This window comes from Aristolochia californica, unplaced genomic scaffold (genome assembly GCF_029961685.1).
Source record: "Aristolochia californica isolate CCGP_79_NKW_82.1479 unplaced genomic scaffold, dmAriCali1.0.hap1 SCAF_14, whole genome shotgun sequence".
Classification (NCBI taxonomy): Eukaryota; Viridiplantae; Streptophyta; class Magnoliopsida; order Piperales; family Aristolochiaceae; genus Aristolochia; species Aristolochia californica.
Window position 1 is genome coordinate 24,773,955 of NW_027181815.1, and position 22,081 is coordinate 24,796,035.

Consider the following 22,081-nt stretch of genomic DNA (forward strand, 5'->3'; position numbering starts at 1 on the left):
AGGGAAGGATGGGTTTAAGATGAGTGGAAGAGAGAGAGAGCATGAGAGAGAAAGAAAGTTTGTATTGATCAATTGCATAGAATGAGTAGTACATTGGTGCTTTGTTTATAATAAAAAATAACTTCAAGTAAAGTAAAAGTAAACTACCCAAGTGTCAGTTATATTCAAAGTGCAACTCTTAAAGATAAGACCTAAAAAGAGTAAACAATTAATTAACTTGTTCACCATACATCAACGAACTTCATACAATTAAAGTTGACAACAATAATACAACATTACTTTTATAGATTTGATTTTATAAGATAGTTTTATTTAACTAAACTAAAATATATTTTAACTTGTTTTAAATTAATAATTAATTTTAAATAAATTAAAATGATTTATTTAATTAAATATATAAAAATAAAATGATTAGACAAATCCTTACTTTTATAATATCCAAATGTTAATCAAATTGTTACTTTAAAATATCTAAATTCTCACTCCTAAAAATCTGTCATTTGATATAATATTAAAAATAAGGAATTTATATAAACAAAAGGGTATTTTTATATAAAATTAATTGAATATATTTAAATTTTATTTTATATAGTTTTATTTGACTAAACTAAAATAAAATTTTTAAATTAATAAATAATTTTAACTTCTTTTAAATTTATAAATAATTTTATTTATTAATTTAATTAAATATATAAAAATAAAATGATCAAATAAATACTTAATTTTATAATATCCAAATAATTAATCAAATTTTTTATTTTTTAATATCTATATTCTCCCTCTTTAATTAAAAATCAAATATAATATTAAAATCATGAATTTATATAAATGAAAAGAAGGGTATTTTATTATATAAAATTAATTGGGTAGATTTAATTTTTATAAGATAATTTTATTTAACTATTTTTTAATTAACTAAGATAAAATTCAACTTGTTTAAATTAATAAATAATTAAAAAAATAAAATTATGATTTTTATTTTAATTATTTATATAAAATAAAATACTTCAAAAAATGCTTAATTTTTTATATCCAAATGCAAGAGTGAGATGGCAGAATGAGCAGAAGAAGAGTGAGAGAGCGAGTAAGAATGCGAGTAAAAGTGAATTCACTAGCCTTAGGAAGTGATTTTACTTTCAATCGTTGTTTCACTCAATGCTTGAAGTTAAGATTAAACTAACTCAGTTGGATTTTAATGGAAATACTCATATTTATTTTATTAATAAAAAATCTTATTTATTTATTTATTTATTATATTTATAAATTTAATATTATATTAAATTACCAATTTAGGAACAATAATTAAGATATCGCAAAAGTACCCAGAGTACTCTAACATGCCCTAAATGAAGATCTTAGATGCATGCTCTAAATGAAGATCTTAAATGAATAGAAGGGTCCCCGACCTCCCCTTCGATGACATTGAGGAAGCAAATCCCTTCTTTATTACTAGTGAGGAAAAAAGGGAGGAGAGAGGTAGCACACCTTACTCTCCTTCCCTTTGTAATTCCCCTACTTGAGAAAAAACAAGAAAAAAGGTGAGGAGTTAGAAACTTCCCTACACCCTATCTCGCTAGCATGGGTGCCCTTTACATAAATCCCCAACTAGAGAAAAAACGTGAGGTGAAAAATAGTATAAATGATTCAATTGTTTAAAAACCTTTTAATGGACCCAACCATTTTATGGGGTGAGTGGAACGGGACCGGGTTGGGTTTAATAACATTGGCTTATATTACCCTTCTAAAGAAAACAAAAATGAGGGTATTTTGGTAAAATAATAGCTTCTTATAAATTGATTTACAAGACGGTCTAGGCGAAGCTCACGAGCCACGGTTGTCACCCATCAGTTCTTAGCATCCATCTCTCGCTCTCTTGGAAGGTCTACCGGCGGTTTCCCAACTGCTCTCGTCGCCGCTCCTCGTGTTGCGCTTCTCGCCACCCCTCTAAAAGGCATGTGTTCTCTCTCTTTCTCTCTCATCACTTCTTTTAATTTTCATGAACGCTTCGCTATATCTCCTTTGCTAAAAATTGTAATCTAAAATGGGATTTATTTACTCCAAAACCCTATTCTCTATATTTCGCTCTAATACAATAGCTTAATTATTTTCTCCTTGTTGCTTTGATTTTGGGGGGAGCAAGTGAAACTAGTATAGGTGAATTTAGTGATGATAGTTTTGGGTGATGATCTTCTTTAATTGGCTTGAGAAATGCGTGGATATGTATCGGATGTGTGGAGCTATGATTGTTCTATGGTCCTCTTCCTGCGTGATAAATGATCTCATCTGGAGAATTGGTCTACTTATCAATGCACCTTGAAAGGGGTGAAGTTGCCTTGATCTAAGGACATCTCCCACCTAAACTACAGAAAATGGATCGGATTAAGTGAAGTGCATCTTATAATCTAATGGGGACAGAAAAAAGGCATTATGAGAATCTGATGTTCCTTCCCTACTCTTGTTCTTCCCTCTCCATCGTCTCCCCCATTCTTGTTTTTAATCCGTGTTCTTATATAACAACAGAAACACATGAAAGGCATTGTTTTTGGTTGCAGTTATTGTGGTCAGTTTCTTTTGACTCTTCAAGAAAATATCCGAAATAGGCTTCTTTAGGAGCAATCAAATGTTAATAATATTCCTAAGTTCTGATAGAGCTTACTATTCTTCTTTATCATCAACAAATTCCCAATGTCACAGTTTGGGTTTTTCATATTCAAAGGCAGTGCGATGGGGATCAGGAACCATCCCTGCATCTGATTTAGCTGACATGTCCTTTCTCATTCCATGGTATTTGCCGAGCTCGTGTTGTTATAGCATAACGGAATATTTTTGAGATGGCTGTTTGCCTTATTCTTTTGTTTTAGATAGTTTTGCCTTCTAGTTTGGTGTTTTAAACACTGCTTTCGTTCTCTTATTTATTCTATTCTTTTGTTGGACAATGAGAAATGAGGTTTTATTAAGAGGAAGACACAAAAGAGTCACAAAACATATTCTCCCAGTAGGACAAGAAGAAAAAGACATACAAACTGAAATATTTGTTTGCAATGGGATGGAATCTCCATAACAATGTGGTCCGTAGAGATCCTCTGTCTAGCCAAGGAACGAGCTAGATGGTTGGCACTATGGGGCACTTGCACCTATGAAATAGTCAAGGGCTGACAAAGATCCATGATCCCCTCATAGATTGGAAGACAGCTCCGAGGAAGGGGTGCTATTCCCTTCCATCTCTTTTGGTGATATTGGAGGCTTAGAGCAGAATGGTCATTTATTGTTCCCAGGTCAGATTTTCTCAGATGCAACTGGGATAGTTAGCTTGTTGCAATCACTAAGAATTCAATTTACTTTGATGGGCCTTAGTCCTGTCATCTGTTTCCATTAGATAGTCAAAATTTGAATGTATTTTGGCTTATCCTACCTTTGGCTATCTTAGATGTAGAACAATGTATTCTGAGCATCATACAAACAAGGTAAAACTTCAAAATGAAAACACCTCAAATTCGTGTTTTTATGATTGCGTGTGATACAACTAAGTGACTTTATTTGTGTGTAATGACATTTTCTAACACAAGGAGCTTATAAGTTCATTACATGTCAAAGGTATCTCTGCCTAAGTAGTAGTTCGAGATCACTATTAGCGTATTATTTACCCTAAGAGCACCAATTGAATGCTGCCTAAAGGTATTAGGCTGAGATCACAATCTTCTCAAAGGTTCCACTTTTCAATCTTATCTCCTTCATTATGAGAAATTTTGGTCTCTTGTTGGATACATGTTGTTTGCTTTCTGTTTGATTTAGGTGAGTTGCCTTGATGAACTGAGGCTTTCTGACTTGTGGTGGCTGCATCCTATCCATCCATCTTGTTGCCGATGCACCTTGTATCACCTATCACCATTTGTGAGCTGACTCAACCCATGGATTCAATGATATGTCCATCTGACCTCACATGTGCTTGATCCCTTTGGTTTGATTTGTGATTCTTCTGCCCATTAGATTGAGGAGATGGTCTCCGATCGCCGTTCATTTCCAATATTGGTGCTCTAGTTTGATATTCAAATTCTAATCTCCCTTTTGTTGTATGATTAGTCTGACAACTTACTTACCACATGCAATTGTTATTGCATGATTATGACACTGGTTTGACTCATCAGATCTTGTGTGCTTGAATTGGCATCACCACCCCTCGCGATCATAGAAGGAAACACTGCCACGACTTAGCTTCGTTCTGAAGTTGCAATGTGCATGTTCATGACCTAATACTTCCTTTCTACTTCTATTGTAATTTTTTTTTATTTTTTGAGTCTAATGTTATCGCAGGAATAATTTTCATTCTCGCATGATCAACTCGCCTCCCTTCCATAGCATCACAATCAAGTTTGACTAGAGTTCTCATGGTTTCTATTATAGCTCTTAATTTATTTTTGCACTAGATTTTTTTTTTTTTTTTGAAATGATACTGAATTTTATTAAATCAAAAGCTCAAACGAGTAAGATTACAAGAGGAATCCTTCCCAAACAATGAGAGATTGCTGGGATGTTCCGAATTTAGCCAATTTATCAGCCAAGGAATTGGTTGATCTAGGAATGAGATTCTGATTGCAATGAATTGAGGACACAATGTCAGTAATACAATCAATGATAGGCCAATGGCGCCGGGGGGGGGGGAGCTTTCTTTTGAGCACCAGCTGATGATAACCTTGGAGTCTCCTTCAATAAGCAGCTTACCGTGAAGATGGTCTTTGAAGATTTGAAGGCCAAAATGAAGAGCACTTACTTCTGTAGTGTTGGAGTAGGCGATGCCCAACGGCCCAATATAGGAGAGAATAGAAACTCCACAGCTGTCTCTGAAAACTCCGCTTGCTCCTGTCGGCTTATGACAGCCTGAAGCACTGCCATCAAAATTGAGTTTGAGGTAGTCGCTTGGGGGAGCGTCCCAAGTAGCCATGACGGGAATCCTGGGAGGGCCCGTCATATAAGCGAGCATGCTCCAATCATCACGAAGGTAGACACCCGATAGAGAGTCAAATTCCTTTATTGTATGCAACCAACTGGAGATTAAGCCCACTGCATAAGAAGCCGTATTATCTGGGGTATTGGCTTTTGAATTGAATCTATGGTTGTTACGCTCAAACCATAAACACCATGGGATATGTGCAAGGCATGCCAAGATAATTAACTTGCGCAATCTAGGAAGGCAAATTCCCATAACCATCTGACAAGCGCCGAAGAGGTCCTGGTGCAGCCCCATTTGGAGGCCAATTTTCTGAAGGATCTTCATCCAAACTTGCCAAGAAAACCCACAGTGTAGAAGAACATGCTGGACTATCTTGTCACACTCACCACAGAGAGGACAAGTACGATCAGAAGTGAAGCGTCTTTTGTGGAGGTTGTTAGAGCTGAGAATCTGGTCTCTGATGGCAGTCTACACGAAAAATTTGATCTTGCTAGGCGCTGAAAGCTTCCATGTTAGGTTTGCCTTATGCTAAGGCAGTTTGGAATTGTATTCTTTGATGTGAGAATAGGTGGAAGCTGTTGTGAATCGGCCATTGATGCTGGGCTTCCATGTCAATTCACCAACCGCATGCTCATAGAGAGTAATGTTGTTGAGCCTGGAAAGGAGAGAGCAAAAATCTATAGCTTCCTCATCATTTATTCCTCAGCGAAATGGTCACTCCAAGAATCAGCCACAGAGCATGAGAGGTCTCTAGCCACCCTGGAGAGCCCCAAAAAGTCCTCTGTGAGGGAGTGTAGGCCACACCATTCATCCGACCAAAAGAGGAGGGTCCTCCCATTTCCGGTGTAGAAAGATGTCACATCTCTGAATGCTTGGAGAAGCTGGTGAACTGATTTCCATATCGGGGGATAATAGGCTAGGGATGCCACCCTCTCTCCACCAAACACCCAAAAATTGAAGATTGTACATGACCACCCCTCCATAGGCTGTTTTGCTTGACATTGATGTTCCGGATCTATTTGAGCATAAGGGCTTTGTTCATCTCCTTCGTAGGCCGGATGCTTAATCCACCCCTATTGCAAGGCATGCATATTTCCGTCAAATAACCAGATGGTATTTGAAAGTGTCTTTTGATCCTCTCCTGAGAAAGCATCGACGAATTGCGTCAATCTTGGAGCAAACTGAGGCCGAACAATGCATGAATGATAAAAGATAATTTGGCAGCCCTGCCAAGCAAGATTTGAGGAGAGTGAGTTGCCCTGTTGTAGATAGAAGTTTACCTCTCCAAGTAGCTAATCTCTTCTCAAATTTCTCAATAAGTGGGGACCAAAGTGTCTCCGAAGGCCGAAAGTCAAAAAGAGGGAGCCCTAGATATGTAGCTGGCAAATTTTCTAAGGCACACCCAAGGTAGTCTGCCATGCCATGAAGCACAAATGTGTCTATGTGATAGCCAAAGAGGGTGGTTTTCTTCCAATTAATATTTTGTCTAGAAGCCAATTCAAATAAGCCCAAAACAACATGCAACTTCTTAATCTGATCCATGGTACCAACCCCAAAACAAATTGTGTCATTTGCAAACTGTAGGATCGAAATATCAAAAGCCGTACAGTCAATCGTGGGGAGAAGCCATCCCAAGTTCTTGGCCGAATAAATTAAGGAAGAGAGATATTTTGCTACCACAATGAAAAGCAATGGGGATAAGGGGTCTCCTTGTCTGATTCCTCTGGATCCCTTAAAATACCCGCAAATAGTTCTATTGAGAAGAACGGAGTAACTAGCAGAGTATATAAAACTTTGGATCCAGAAGTGCGATTTTTCCGAAATCCCATCTTCCCCAGGAGAGTGTCCAGAAGCTTCCAATTAACTCTGTCAAAAGCTTTCTCGAAGTTAAGCTTGGGGAGGAATCTGGGGAGCTTTAAAACCTTGAAGTGGTGGATGAGCTCGTGACACGCCATGGCCGAATCTAATATGTTCCTTCCCTTAAGAAAAACACTCTAATTGTGATGAATAGCAATAGGGAGGACCACCCATAGGCGATTAGCAAGGAGACGAGCTATCACCTTGTAAGTACTGGTGGTGAGACTGATCGGCCGGAAATCTGATGGGAGTCCCACCCCTTCTTTTTTAGGGATAAGGGTAATAAAGGAAACTTCGATACTCCTATATCTGATGCCATGCTGATAGAAGGAATAAACCATGCGGGCCATGTCATCACTGATGAGGGGCTAGCAACGGCGGTAAAATTCACCATTAAAACTGTCTAGGCCCGGAGCACGATCCAGAGGGAGACCGAACTCTGCTTTTTCAATTTCCTTACTGGAGAAGGGTAACTCAATGAGGTTGATTGCTGCCGATGGAATAACTTGGATATCAACCCTTTGGAAGAAAGGGCGGATTGACTGGCAATCAGAATATAGATTTGCAAAAAAGTTCACCAGTGAGTCAGAGAAGGGATCGATCCGAAGTGGTCTCACCATTGACATTGAACATGGTGATGTGGTTGGCTCTTCTCCGGGCTGAAGCGACAACATGGAAGCACTTAGTATTTGCATCTCCTTCTGATAGCCACTTGAATCGCGCACGTTGCTTCCAGTGCACTAATCATTATGAATGAAAGATTGCAGTTGCCCTTGGAGGGCATATCTCTGAGTCGCTTCCGAGGAAGAGAGGTCTCTAGACTCCTTCTCAGAGTCTAAAGAGGCAATCTGAGCAAGGGCGAGGCTCTCTCCACCGAGGAAGAGGCCTTTCTCTCAGAGGCCCAGGAGCGCAACATCGGCTTCAACAACTTGAGCTTGATCGGGAAGGACCATCTGCTCGGTCCAGCAACGACCATCCTCTGCTAGAAGGATTGGATAGGGGTCCGCCATCCAAGCATTGTTGAATCTGAATAAAGGTGGGGGGGGGGGGGGGGGGGGGGGGGGGGGGCAACTGTCGAAGTGGGTATCAACCATGATCGGCCAATGATACAAATTGATTGAGAACCTTGCTGATGACATTGCTATATAGATGAAGCCAGTCATTATTGGCTAAGAACCGGTCAAGCTTGGATAGGACGGGGGGTTGTCTACCATTAGACCAGGTGAAGGTTTTTCTAGATAGAACAATCTCATCCAAGTCCCAACAGCCAATAAAGTCTGCAAATAGCCTCATGGAGGTTGTGATTCTCCGAGAAGGCGGGGATTTCTCATGACAGAAATAGGTGACGTTGAAGTTGAACGCAAGCATAAGAGGAATATGCCATTTTTGACAAGTCATCAAGAGGTCATCCCAGAAGAGATGTCGTTCATTGTGTCTAGTTGGCCCGTAGATACCCACTAGACACCAAATGTTCCTCGAACCTTTAGTCTCTCAACTTGATTCCAAGGGCCACAACAACGATCTAGCACCTCGATAATACTGGTGTCCCACACAAGTAGGATGCCACCAGTCAATCCCCCTTATGGAGACTCTCAGTTCGCTCTTCGCTGTCACTTCAAGGCAAGATGCCCTCATTACAGATGTTTGGCGGGATCAGTCTTGGGATTTTCACTTCAGGCGGGGCCTCCAAGATTGTGAGACAAACGACCTATGTTCCCTCCTTGTTGCTCTTGCTCCTATCATGATTCAGGATTACATTCCGAATAAGATTGTTAGGAAGCCAAACAAAAACGGGCTCTTCTCTGTGGCCACCGCGTACTCTCACATCAGAGGGTGGACGTCCAATACCACTGAGCAAGATGCCACAACTACATGGAAGCTCTCTGCACCAAGCAAAATAAAATTCTTTATGTGGATAGCTATAAATGGGGAGATTCTTACCACTGACAACCTGTTCAGGAGAGGCTTCACAAGCCCAAGTGCGGTCTGCCCCCTACGTGATCCACATAATGAATTAGTCGAACATGTCCTCCTCCACTGTAGCTATTTATGGAATGTGTGGATGGGTGTCTTTCAGAAGATAAATCTTCAACTCGCTCTCCCACATGACCTCTTTGGAACCATTCAGATGGTTAGAGTTACCCAACTTTCCAAGCTAGGGAAGATCCTCCTCTCCAACTATCGTGCTCATATTCCTTGGTGCATATGGCTTAAGTGAAACAACCGGCATTTTAATCGCAAGTCCAATAGCATTGTGCGCTCCATTGATGTGATTGTGGGTCTCATTTCCAACTACCTATACGCACGACGTGAGATTTCTTCCCTCATGGGAATGTCGCTTCGCGACAATTGACGTATTGTCACCAACATGACGGGCTGAATTAAAGCCCTTGGCATGGTTGAGTGGTCCCCTCCCCCCCGAGCAGGGTAGTGCTATGGGATGCCTAGGACCGGCTGGTTTTGGAGATGCTTTCCGCAACTCTTCGGGTGAGGTCATTCTTTCTTATGCAGGCCCTCTGGGGCTCAAGACTACGGCTGAAGTCTCTGCTCTCTTCCACTGTCTGAACATCTTCAATGAAAGACTACCCGGCCATCTCCTCATTGAAAGAGACTCTGGTGTTGTTGTCAGTTGGGGATCGTGATCCGCCTCTCCTCCCTGGCGCTATTGGTCTGTTGTGCATTCCATTTTTTTATGTTTTAAAACTTATTTCTTGTTCTTGGCAACATATACATTCAGCAAATTCCTTTGCCGACAACCTAGCTAAATGGGGAGCCCCCCCCACTTATGTAAATTTTTCTGTTTAATACAATTCTCAGCACTATTTCAAAAAAAAGTTTATGTGTCTCAGTTAATTTGAGTTCAAAATTTTTATTATGAATGAAAATTTTCTTGTTTGTGTTGAATAAGGCATTAATATATCCTTGGAATTTCTTTGACTAGTTTATTTTCATATCTAGAGATGTCTGACATTTCTTTGGCCATTTATATTGACAATTACACCCAGTTTGATGGTAGATATTGATTGCTGCATTTTGATCTCTAATGGGGTTTTACTAGCAATTACCCATATCAAAGTGAAGGTCACTGTTGGTTAGCTGTCCAATTACTGTAATAGGATCTGTTCGATTGTGCCTTCAAAATAGGCTACTAAGTCGAAGTGGCCATTGCATTTCTTCTGTAGATGGATATTCTGGTAATTACAATGGCAGCCTGTTGTAACTACAATTGGAATTCTGTTGATTTTTTACTCAAATTTTAAAATTATGTGGTATTTGGATTGGACTTTAGATTATTGATGTCAGTGTTTTGATGTTTGATAATTGTTTTAATTTGGTTTCAGTCTTGGAAGTCTTATGCGATTTCTTGACTCGTTTTATATTTCATTTAAAAATCTACATGGACATACACTATAAGATTCAGGAGAAATAGCTCTGTGTCTTGAATTTTAAGTGGCAAAACCCTCATCTAATAATTTATTCTTCTCTAAATTAGTTACCGCAGCTATGGCAAAGCCTTTGGGTCCTACAGGAGAATTTTTCCGCAGAAGAGACGAATGGCGGAAGCATCCAAGGCTTAGCAACCAGCTCCGCCAAGCCACTCCTGGCCTTGGCATTGCAATTGTCGCCTTTGGAATCTACCTAGTTGGGGAAGCTGCCTACAAAAAAATTTACCCTGAGCAACCACCTTCCAAAACTCATTCTCATTAGTGATCATGCAAATGCCCATTTTGAAATGGTATGTTTCAGGGTCCTGATATTTTATTCATAATCAATACAATTCTTTGTGCCATATGAAATAAGGTGATTCAACTTGTTCTGGGGCTATTTTTGGTTGGTTCCGTTAGTGATGTTATTCTTGTAAATAATCAATTTATGTGATTATATCTATGGATGTAGACTTTACTCTATCTGAATATATGGGACTGATGAAGCTATTATTTCTTAGAGCTTGCCAAGGGAAAGGATGTTTTTTTTTTTTTGTAGTGTTGTTATAATATAAAAATATGAGATTCTTACATTTTTGAACTTGTTTTGATGGAGAAGATTCTTTTAATTTTTTATTTTTTATTTACTTTCTGCTTTTTTATCCCTCTTTTACTTTGTCACTTGATTGGCACCTCAACTATGACACCACTCAACTGTTTTTCTTTTGTGGTTGAAAGTAATCTCTTGAGAACCTTCTGTGGTGAATGCATTTTTTTCTTCTATTTTCTTTTCTTTTATTTTTTTCTGAGAATGATGATTTTTATCTAAGACAAAGTACAGTTTGACTACAACCCGAGGAGGAGACTTTACAATGAGAGTTTGGAGACCCACTCCTTTAGCTAATGAATCAGCAGCATGTTTTGCTGATCTATTTACATGAATCCACTTTAATATAATACGCCAAAGGAATGTCTTTGAAACTTATTGGACACATTCCAATATCTTCTGAGACTTTGCATTCCCCAAACACCATTTGATGACTTTGAACTGCTTGTAATGTTCTTGTGGCAGTCAGCATATAGTTGCTAAGAATGCATTAATGTATGATATCAGCTTAGCAAGAGCTTGTGAGAGAACCTGGCCCAAGAATCTGAGAGTACTACATAAATGAATATGTACTCTGCTTGGAAAGCCTACTTCTGATGTTTTTAGCAGTCTGTTGGTAATGGACTAGTTATTCAGTCTCCTCTTGTTCAATTACTGCTGCTTGCTTATTTCTATGAAATATACTTGCATGTTTGGAGCTGGAGGTTAATATAACTGAATTTTGCCAAAGAGGAAGCTCTTTTATGTGAATTTTTTGCGGGAAGTGCTCCAAGGATCTGTATAGCTCTAATGCTATTTGGTTTTCTGTAGTCGATATGGATAACAAAGGGATTTTGGGAAGGGTTAAGAAAAGGGCTGATTAAATATATTCTTAAGTGATGTAGTATATTACGATGTGGAAGATTTAGTTGAGAAAATTTTAAGGACAAGATATCACACCAAAGTCATTCATGTTTAAGGAAGAAGGAAGTAAAAAGATTCAACTAAAGGAGGCCTGTTTTTCCAAATTGGGCTCAACTTCCAAGAATAGAAAGTTTCTCTAAATTTCCCTTTCCTATTTCAAGCTTGCTAAATTAGAAGTTCTATTAGACAAGCAATTTACTGATTTTATGCATCACTCCAATATCAACTTGCTATTTTGGTTAAAAGCTCCAATTAGAAGGTCTTTTCAATTAGTAGTTTCCTGTTTTTAGTTTGAGGTTGTTTCTAAATTAGGGAAGTCTAAAGTTAACAACTTTATGATTAGAAGTTGGTTTTTTGCTTTCGAGTTTCTTTTCCTGAAAGTAGAATTAAATATCGTAGGTCCTAATTAGTCCTTATTATAGTCTATTTCCTAGAATAGACAGCAAAGGAGTTTCTTACTTTGTTGATCTATATGCCAATAAAAGGCCTTCATATGGAACACATAAATAACTCTTTTGCTATTGAATAAATTTCTGGTTTTTATTCTCTCTTGGATAATCTTAGTCCTCGTGTTTTTCTGTTGTTTGTTATTTTTCTTAATAGCTACAAAACCTTACTCTTTCTCCTTCAAGTTTTACAATTAAGCTTTTATTCAGATTTTATTTTTTTAGTTATTACTAAAATCTCAAGTGGGTGCTCCAATTAACAACTTAAAGGGAATTGTTAACTATAAGGCTTGAGAGGGTGCTGTTCGGGAGCCTGCCTATTCTAAATAGCAGGGAGAACTGATCCTCAAGAGGGAAGTTGGAACTTCATCTGTCACTCTAGAACTGAATTCAGCTGTTACTACCCGTAAAAATAGACTGATATTGGGAAATTTTTTTGCTGAAGGTTCTGTGACTATACTTCGAGATGGGTGATAGTCTACTTGGAGAGCCTCTTCCTAGATGGCAGAACTCGTCCTCTTCTCCCAACTTCCTTTGAACAAAAGGCACTCAAGGAAGAGAAGCATTGGTGTTTAGCATCCCATACCATTTAGTTAACAAGGCAATTTTTCTGTCTATGATTTTCTGGATTCCCTGCACACCTTGATTCTTTGGTCTGCAAAGATCATTCCACTGCACCAAGTGGTGTTTGAATCCATTGAATTCACCCTTCCATAAGAATTTTCTCATGATTTTCTCTATGTTGTTGGCCATGCTCACCAGGCAATGAAGTTATTACTAAAATCTAGTTTCCCACACTCTTGAGGACACATTCAACTTTATTATTCCTTGAATCTAAACCACCATGTTGCTTCAATTGGTATCGTAGCTACCTTTCGTATTTTGAGTAAGATCCAAGGCATCCTTCATACAGGCCAGAAAAATTGCTGATTTCATTCTTGTTCTAAAACCATGGAGTCAAGTTAAAGCACATTCACCTATGAAGAGTTCCAAAAAGCTCAAGAGGAGTTACCAACGGAGATGACCAACAAATTTAACTTGATTCTTCAACAATTTTCGAAGCTTTATGGAATTGGAAGTTCTCAAGTTGGAGATAAATCCATGGAGTTAGTAACCTCGTAGCCACTTGGTCCAAGCCACCCATTACCAATGAGCGGCTCACGTCCAAGTATGATGATAAGTTTGTTGAAAAAGAGTCACATGATACTCCAGATACCAATTGTGATTCTGGTTATAAAGTAGAGATTTCTGAATTTAATGATGGATAGGAAGAAATAATTATCTAGATTGGGTATATGTCATTGATAATGAGTTTGAAATCAAGAAGTTTCTGCTTGCAGTTAAAGTTCCTAAGATTGCAAGTGAAGTAAGTGGATGAGCTACTGCATGAGGGCAAGCTCTCACCATATACAGAAAAGAAACTTTCCAAGAAGTTTTGGCATGGGACCACATGAAGCAGCTTATACGTGAGGGGTTTTTACCTTTTGCTTATCAACAAGGCATGGTTGAGAAGTTTAACAAGCTATGAAAGTAAACCCCACGGTGGGCGTCATAAAAAAGTTTATGCTTTTTCAAAAAAAAAAAAAGAAGTTTAACAAGCTCACTCAAGGTAACCGTCACGTTTATGAATATACTAAAGATTTTCATAATTCAATTGCTAGAAGAGTTCAAGAAAGTCAAGAGGACTTAAGTAGCAACATATGTTAGTGGCCGAAAACCTCATAGACACAAAGAATAGCTTGTCCAAACTATCGTAATTGTTTTCAATGCTATGCAAAAGGTCAAGTTTCTTGGGTAGTGGTATAGCCAACATTCTTCCAAATCTTCTCCCATTAAAAGAGTAGCAGAACTTTTTTTTTTTTTTTGAAAATGATAATTTTATTTCAACCAAATAGAACCAAAACTCAATCAAAGGAGCACTCCCCTAATGAATAGAGATTGGTGGGAAGCTCCATGCTTAGCTAGCCAATCAGCAAGAGAGTTTGCTAATCTAGGTACATGAGACCAACTACAAGAAATTGAAGATACAACATCAGAAATTTCAAAATAGACATTCCAATGGATTAGAAGAGGAGCACCAGCCAATCACCACTTTGGAGTCAGTGAGAAGAGGGCCACTGAGATGATCTCGATAAATGATGAGACCATGCAGGAGGGGGGGTAACTCTGGCGCCAGTAGAATTTGGTAATCCCCAAAGGACCAGAATGGGATATGAGAGTGCTGCCATTTGTATCACGAAACACACCATTGTGGCCCGCTTTTCCAGGATTGTCAAAAGCACTTATGTCAAAATGAACCCTGATGCGGCGATTGCGATTGCGGCTGCGTCTGCAACAACGCAGTTCCTGCATCTGTGATGGCCAATGCTGTTGTCATGGGCGCTGCCGACACCCGCCTCGTCTTCCAGCGATGATGCTTTCATTGGGCCCCGACACGACAACCTCTCGGCTATTGCGGAACCACGGTGCTTGCTGTTTTCAGACCACAAAAAGGATGGCTCTCTAAAGGTGATGAGCTCGGCTGCTCCAATTGGCACCCCATGACCAGAAGATGAAGGCGACAAGCTTGAAGATTGGACCACTATTTCAAAGCATCGAAGACCAACCCAAAAGAAGGCGCGTTTTCATTTTGCTTTCGGGAAGACCCCCTTCTCTTTGGCAATGATCCGACAAACCTCCGACAATGTTATTCCCATCGTCTTGTCCAGTGGCACAAAGAAATCCTTCATCAACCTCCTAATGGTGGTGATAAGCTCCTTCTATTAGCTTTTTCTCGGGTGACCTCCGAATCAGAAGCTCCTAACAAGTCCCGGGAACTCTAGACTAGCTGCTACACCTTTTAAGTCTCTATGACTAGCTTCTGTGGCTAGCACGATTGCAAGATTGTACAACACCGGGGTGATCTTATCATGGTGCGCACCTATGTCCCTGAGATGACTAGCATCGATTTTGGTTGGAAGACCTTCCTTGGCTGCCTAACCAGCCTTTCTACTTCTCCTTCTTGGATGCCGGCCAACCCCTCTCTTGCTCAAATAACCCCAGCCTTCCCACCACTCCTGCGAACTCTACACATTTCCATAAAAAAAAAACACACTTTCCATATTGCAAGTTATATATTGCTAAAACTGTGAGTCTAGTTTCCAACATAATTTTTTTTTTTTTTTGTCAATTTGAGTTTTCTACAAAGAGAAATCAACATCTGAAGTAGCAAAGTTCAGGCAACTGAAATGATGCAGTAGTAGAAAGCTTCATTCTTCGAGATGTTTTGTACCATCAAGAATGAGAATTTATCTAGGCAAATATATCTCAAAAGAAAGTTTTGTGAGTCTATTTTCTATCCCAAGAAATGGTTTCTCAATTTGTTTTTTTAAATAGATATCAACATTGGAGGACTCAAACGTCATGCTTCAAGTGTATTGGAAATTCGTATTTTGTGTTCTTTCTCAAGAGAAGTCGTATGTGTTTCAATTCTGGTAGCTTTTCCTTTTGAGTACATGCTCCGAACTTTGGTTTTTTTAATTGCATGCATCATCAATTTAAAAACATGGATATCATAGCCCTTTCTAGTCCTTATTTACAAGATCTTGGTCAAATTTGAGTGATTTATTTCTGGTCTATGCTAATGGTTCTTGTCTAGCTCTTTGGTTCACCATAAGATTTCCATTGTTCGATTATATATTTTAGGGTTTAGGGCTCATATTGTGAAGTTGACTCTCCTTTATTTGCTAAAGATTGAACTCATGTTTTTATGCAACTCCTTTTCTTGTTCGACTGTGTTACTATTCATCTATAGTTTGTACTGTCTTGAGAATTTTTCTCATGTTTTGGGAGTTGTGGCAATCTTTTTAATTTGAGTTCCTTCAATTGATCTTCTCATTTATATGGGTGACTTTGTTTTGTCGTTAGTGACTTGTTTGCTACCCTTTAATATAGGTAAGCTTTTTCTTACTTGAAAGGTGTTTAGGAGGCTGCAAGTGGTACCCTAGCCCATTCAAGTTATTTTTGGCAAGCAATTTTATTTGTCACCCATCCTTCTTTTTGGCCCTTTTTTTGGATCTACCCTACCTATAGGGTTTTCTGAGAGTCATTGTCTTCACTTATTTTCTTATCTATCTAGTTTGGAGGTAGTTTATTATTTGGAGGGAGATGCAAGTGTTTTCTTCTTTCATCCATGTTGGGGCTTTATTTGCTTTTGCTCCCCAGCTTAAGGGGGAGAAGTAGAGGAATATGGTGGTGTTGGCTGAAAATTGTTTTGAACCAAAGGTGTTATTGTTTACCAAACTATTAATACTCCAAGTAAGGGGGAGAACTGAAGATGGAAATCAAGAATCTTTTTCTTTGTAAGTTGAAGTTATGAACTCCAACTTGAGTGGGAGTATCGAAGAATATATGTGGAAGAGTCTTATATGATTTTTATAGAAAGGAGTCTCATGGGAAGAAGCTGCTGTCAAGGAGGAATTTTAGTATTATTGGACTTCTACTTTGTTAGAGTTGTATAATTGTTGTAGGATTTTATCTTTTAAGAGTTATACTTTGGATGTAACTGGTGTATGGGTTATTTTAATTTAACTTAGATTCTATGTATTCTCTCTATACATAGAGATCCTGTGTACTTAATTTACAACAATTTATGAATTATCTTTTTCTCCAGAAATTACACCTGTAACACATAATTCTTTTGGTATTTGTTAAGGAAGGCCCACATATCCAAGTGTGTTAGAAGATGGGCCCAAGCCCATAAGACCAAGGAAGATCCATGCATCCAAGAGATATAGAAAACGGGTTCAAGGCCCACAGATCAAGGAGAAGGCCCATAGGCCCACATACAATGATGGCAGGATGGTAAATAAAGAGTCATCTCATAGAGATGACATTAATGTATTTAGGTTGAAGTTCCAGGGTTAAAACCCTAAACCCTAAGTTCAGGGGTATTATTGTAATATAATAGTTTGATTAATCTATAAATTGAGCATTAGGGGAAGGGTTAGGATACTCAAGTCCATAACCTCTTCTCCTTAAGTTTTCTCCCAATGGTGTCTCTCTCATTTTTCTCCATGACCTAAATTCATGGAGTCCTAAAAATCAACATGGTATCAGAGCGGGTACTCATATGTGGGACTACACCTAAACTATCCACTTGTAGAGCCACAAAAGAGGGCCTACACCTAAACTATCCACTTGTAAAGCCACAAAACATGGCCTATTCGTGAGGGGGAGTGTTAAGGAATAGTCCCACATGGATTAGTGAGTACAAAGATCTTGAGTTTATTAGCTGGGAAAGAGGTTTCCTAAGTTGGCTAGTCATTTTGGGAAAGGCCTTGGACCCAACTTAACAATATTGAATAAAATTCAGGTTTTTGTTCTTTCTTGGATATACTTATCCTTTCTGTTTTTTTTTTTCTATGTTTACAATTTTTTTTAAATGGTGCTGAAATTCTTTTTTTTTTTTGTTGTTTACTATTTTTCTTTATAGCTGCATAAAATTTACTTTTTATCCTTCAAGATTTACCCATCAAACTTGAATTCAAATTATAATTTTCTTAGTTATTACTGAAATCTATGTATCCCACACTCTAGGGGAAGCATTAATTTGCTATTCCTTGAAAATCTAAACCACCGTTCTGCATCATTAGGATGACAATAACAACCATTTGGGTAGAGGTATGCTTTTTGATGTGGACTTCTGCTAAAAAAGTGCTTGGAGGGTTTGTATTGCTGTAATGGCATTTAGTTTTCTGCAGTTGATATGAGGCAACATAGGGATTTGATTTTAATAGGGTTAATAAGAGGGTTGTTTAAAACTAAATTCTTAGGATGGTAATAGCAACCACGTATGTCTGAGGAAAATTAAGTGTATCTTAAATTCATGAAAGTTATTTTACCCTTACAGAAAAAAACGAAGTAACTTCATGTACGTCCCTTGCTTCCCTTTCCTACCTGAGGCATCATGCTGTTAGTGAGTGGATGCCACCTCTGCCGGGCCTCCTCAAGCTTAATTTTGATGGATACTCATGTGGTAATGTTGGCCCTGCTGGGTTAGGTGGTCTTCTTTGGGACTCACAGGGAAAGATGGTCTTTCCTTCTCTGCTGCTCTTGGGGCTTCTAACTTCATTGAAGTTGCACCATGTTGCATGGAGTTAAGATTGCTGAGAGCAGAGGTACTGACCCCATTCTGGTTGAGGGAACTCCATGCTTATAGCTGGGGTACTAAAATGATGGATATGGCTTGGAGGTTGTTGCATATCTTTGAGGAGATTTTGGGCTCAGAGGATCATCTAAAAAATTTCATGGAATTATATTTTCCAATCAGATAACATGCTGGCCGACTCTCTTGCAAAAGATGGAGTTCATGAGTCGGAGATGTTTATTGTAAATTTCTGAGTCTTTTCTTTTAGTTTACTTTCCTTCGTTCTCTTGTATTATTATGTGCTGCTGCTCCCTGATGTTTCCAGTAGCTTCTGTATTCTCTCTCTTAATAAAAATTTCCCTCTTCAAAACAAGGAAAAAAACTACTGTATCCTAGAGAGGAAAGAAAGATTTTCATTTTTGTGAATTTTGCATGCCATAGGGTCCCCTTTTAATTAGTTCTACCAAGTATTAGGTTTTAGGCTTGGTTGATGATGTTTTTGAAATAACAGTTTAGTAAAAGGAAAAAAATTAAGTTTAGAATCATAGTTCTGTCCTAAACTTGATTGTGAAAGATAGGATCAGAAAGAGGTGGAAAAGAAATAGAATGTCATAAGGTTTTGTACTACTGCAGCATGCCAGAAAATCATACTACAAAATATAATAAGGATAAAGAAGGATAACGAAGCATAAAGAAGGATAAAGAAAGATAAATGAAGGTATTGTACCTTGATTTTGAAAATCAAGTTCAAAATTGCTAATCAAAGCTCTAGAAAATCTCTGCTATTCTTATTAACGGATTTAATACAAGATTTGTCATACTTTTTAATTCAGTAATTAAAGGCCTAAATTAAAATATTATTAATCTTAAAAGAAACTCTACTGGGCACTAAAACTATCCTAAATGAGGCCCCAATAAAGCCCAACTAAAAATTAATCAAATAATAGTTACCGTGACTTGAATGAAAACAGAAATTGCAAATAAACCCCAAATAAATTCAAAAGCACAAGTTCTTAAATTTTCTAACTACACCTGGGACTGCACCAATTGAAGTTTTGGAGTCCTCATCAAGCTAAATACACGAGTTCTTCTTTGTCTTCCTTGAATAGAACTTTTTATTCTTATCAGCAGTTTTTAACAGGGGTTCTTCAACTCTGTATCTTCAGCATTCTTTCCTAGGATTCCAACCAGTGCAGCAAGTTGGTCTAGGCCTTCAATGCCTTGGCTTGCACTATGTGGTATGCAAGGAAACATATGCCTTTGAACTAGACACTCAGTTAGGAAAAGTTTATCTCAACTCTGTATCTTCAGCATTCTTTCCTAGGATTCCAACCAGTGCAGCAAGTTGGTCTAGGCCTTCAATGCCTTGGCTTGCACTATGCAAGGAAACATATGCCTTTGAACTAGACACTCAGTTAGGAAAAGTTTATCTCAACTCCTGTAGCTCTGGTGGGAAAATAATTGAATAATATCAACACCTATTGCGTAGGGTATTCCAAAATCCATAAAACATTATTCTTAAAGTAGAAGGGAAGATAAGTTTAAACTATCAATACGGTAATAGGTTTTGAAATTTCCCTTAAAAGTCAAATGCTTTTATGATGGATATTGATTACAGATAATTTTCTTAAAGCAAAAGGCTGTTCTGAAAGCTATTGTACAAACTCCTTTTCATTGTTGTCCATAGAAATTTTGAATATGTGAAATGTGGGAAGAAACTTGAATGACTGGGACTGCCAATTTTAGCATTTAAATATTTGTTTCTTCCCTATGTTTCTCCTTTACTTTTTTTTTTTTTTTTTTGATAAATATGTTTCTCCTTTACTCTTAGTGTTATCTATTCGTTCAAAAAATTTCAGAGTTCTGGTTGTCTCATCAACTGTAAAATTAGAGCTAGCAACTTTTAATAGATAGTGCAGTAGTGCTTGCATTGATGTGGGAACTTGGGATTACTGCAACAGAGGTAGCTTTCTTGTACTACAACCCAATTGTACCTTTTTTGAGAATGTGGTGTGTAATTAAAGAAACAGAGCATTTACATACAAGGGGAGAATCTTTTTTTTTTTGAAATAGCACGAGGATTATCTTACTGTACAGGTATAGTTTGTGTATCTAAAAATTGAGGTCAAACTAAAGCTCATAAAGTCTGTCAAAGCTAGGTTGCATGCTGGATTTACTGTGATACAATAAAAGCAATATGGTTTGTCAAAGTTTATCAGTTTTTAGTGCTGGAATTCTTACAGATAAATGTCTTTATGATAATAAAGAATTTGGTGAATATAGATCTGCATTCTTCTAGTTACGGTTTTTGCTTGTTGTTGTTGTATTGTCCAGTGAAAGCTACTTAGCTTTTTCATTTTTGATCATTGGATATCTTCTGATTGCAACTCATCATTTTGTGCAATCTTTTGTTATTTTACAGGTACATTTGCTGTGGAAGGATAAGACTTGGATCTCTTGCAGTTCTTGTTTGTTTTTGTATTTCATGGTAATCCTCGTTTAGCAGTGTTGTTGTGTGAAGAACTCTAGTTAAGATTTTACAATCTTTTACTTGCCTTGTCAATAAGTAAAATGGTGGATTCAACTCTTCAGTGTTTTCTTGATTGGAGCTTTGTTTAAATTGACCATTATTTACCTTTTTAAAGTTGTTAAATTTATGAAAAAGAGAAAAACTTCATTAACTTGATGTAATCAGATTACATGAACCCCTATTTATAATAAAGGAAAGTAGTAGAGTCCAAATATAATTAAACTACCATTATTCCAATTTCACTTAAGAGTAAGGTGTAATTAAAGTGCATTGTATTTAATATTTGCCCTCAACTAGCTTTTGTGTTTTAAATTGTAAAGTAACCCTTGCTGAAGTTATTTTAAAAATCCCTATTGGGTCTAGGTGAATGTACCTAGAGTTGTTCATGTAATTCCTAAGGTGTTTTAGGTCGGTGTTGAAACTTGAACCTTTGTGGTTTAATGTTGTACATGTCATTTGGCAAATTATAGAGAAATATTTAATTCTTGGGCAAGGGTACTCTGGGACTGGAATAACAATCTAAAATAGTGATTGTTAAACACTATAAAAATTTCTATATACTTCCCAATTGAGCCAAAGTTTAGTTTGGTGAGGATTGGTCCATATTTTGATCATATCAAAACTTAATCAATCTATTATTATAAATTAAGCATTTCAAATGTCCAACCTTCAATAGACACAAAAATCAAAGTCTATGTAAAAGAACCAATATAAGCATTCCATGACCTCAACTTTCAAAAGAATGTCAAGTCATCTTGAAGAAACACCCTCAAGAGAAGAAATGAAGAACTAAATATTAGAGTCCAAGCAGCCTAGACTCTACACTTGTAAAAGAGCGACGCAACTCTTCAAAATGGAGGTACAATTTGAAATTTTTGGAGTTATAAGACACTTGCAATCATAACTTGGTTTATCGACACATGGTTAACCTTTTAAAAATGTTAGAACCACTTAGGAATAAAGTTTTATATGATTTGAAGTTAATTTCAGAAAACTTGGTTTGGATTGATCAATCATGATCTCCCAATGATTAATCAATCAGAATGTGTATGACCAAGAAATATAAAGCATGATCAATTAATATGTGAACATTGATCGGTCAACTAGGACTCTACCAGATTGTGCTATAAAGCATGATCTATCATTTCCAATAGACTAATCGATCACACATGTCCAGGCATACAAAATTTTTAAAGCATGACTGATCATCCTATTAGTCCGACCGATCAAGCAGAACT

At 37.6% G+C, this 22,081-nt stretch overlaps 1 protein-coding gene across 2 annotated transcripts; it reads left to right on the plus strand.

Moving 5' to 3' along the window:
* The first annotated feature begins 1,833 nt into the window (after positions 1 to 1,833).
* On the plus strand, positions 1,834 to 20,994 carry LOC137950713 (NADH dehydrogenase [ubiquinone] 1 beta subcomplex subunit 3-B-like). Of its 2 annotated transcripts, none has more exons than XM_068797315.1 (3): positions 1,834 to 1,951; positions 10,299 to 10,541; positions 20,736 to 20,994. In XM_068797315.1, exon 2 carries the CDS (start codon positions 10,310 to 10,312, stop codon positions 10,511 to 10,513), a length of 204 nt encoding a protein of 67 aa, XP_068653416.1. In that variant the 5' UTR covers positions 1,834 to 1,951; positions 10,299 to 10,309; the 3' UTR covers positions 10,514 to 10,541; positions 20,736 to 20,994. The 2 variants fall into 2 exon arrangements, with proteins under 2 accessions (XP_068653416.1, XP_068653417.1); XM_068797316.1 differs by having other exon boundaries at positions 10,308 to 10,541.
* The last annotated feature ends 1,087 nt before the right edge of the window (positions 20,995 to 22,081 follow it).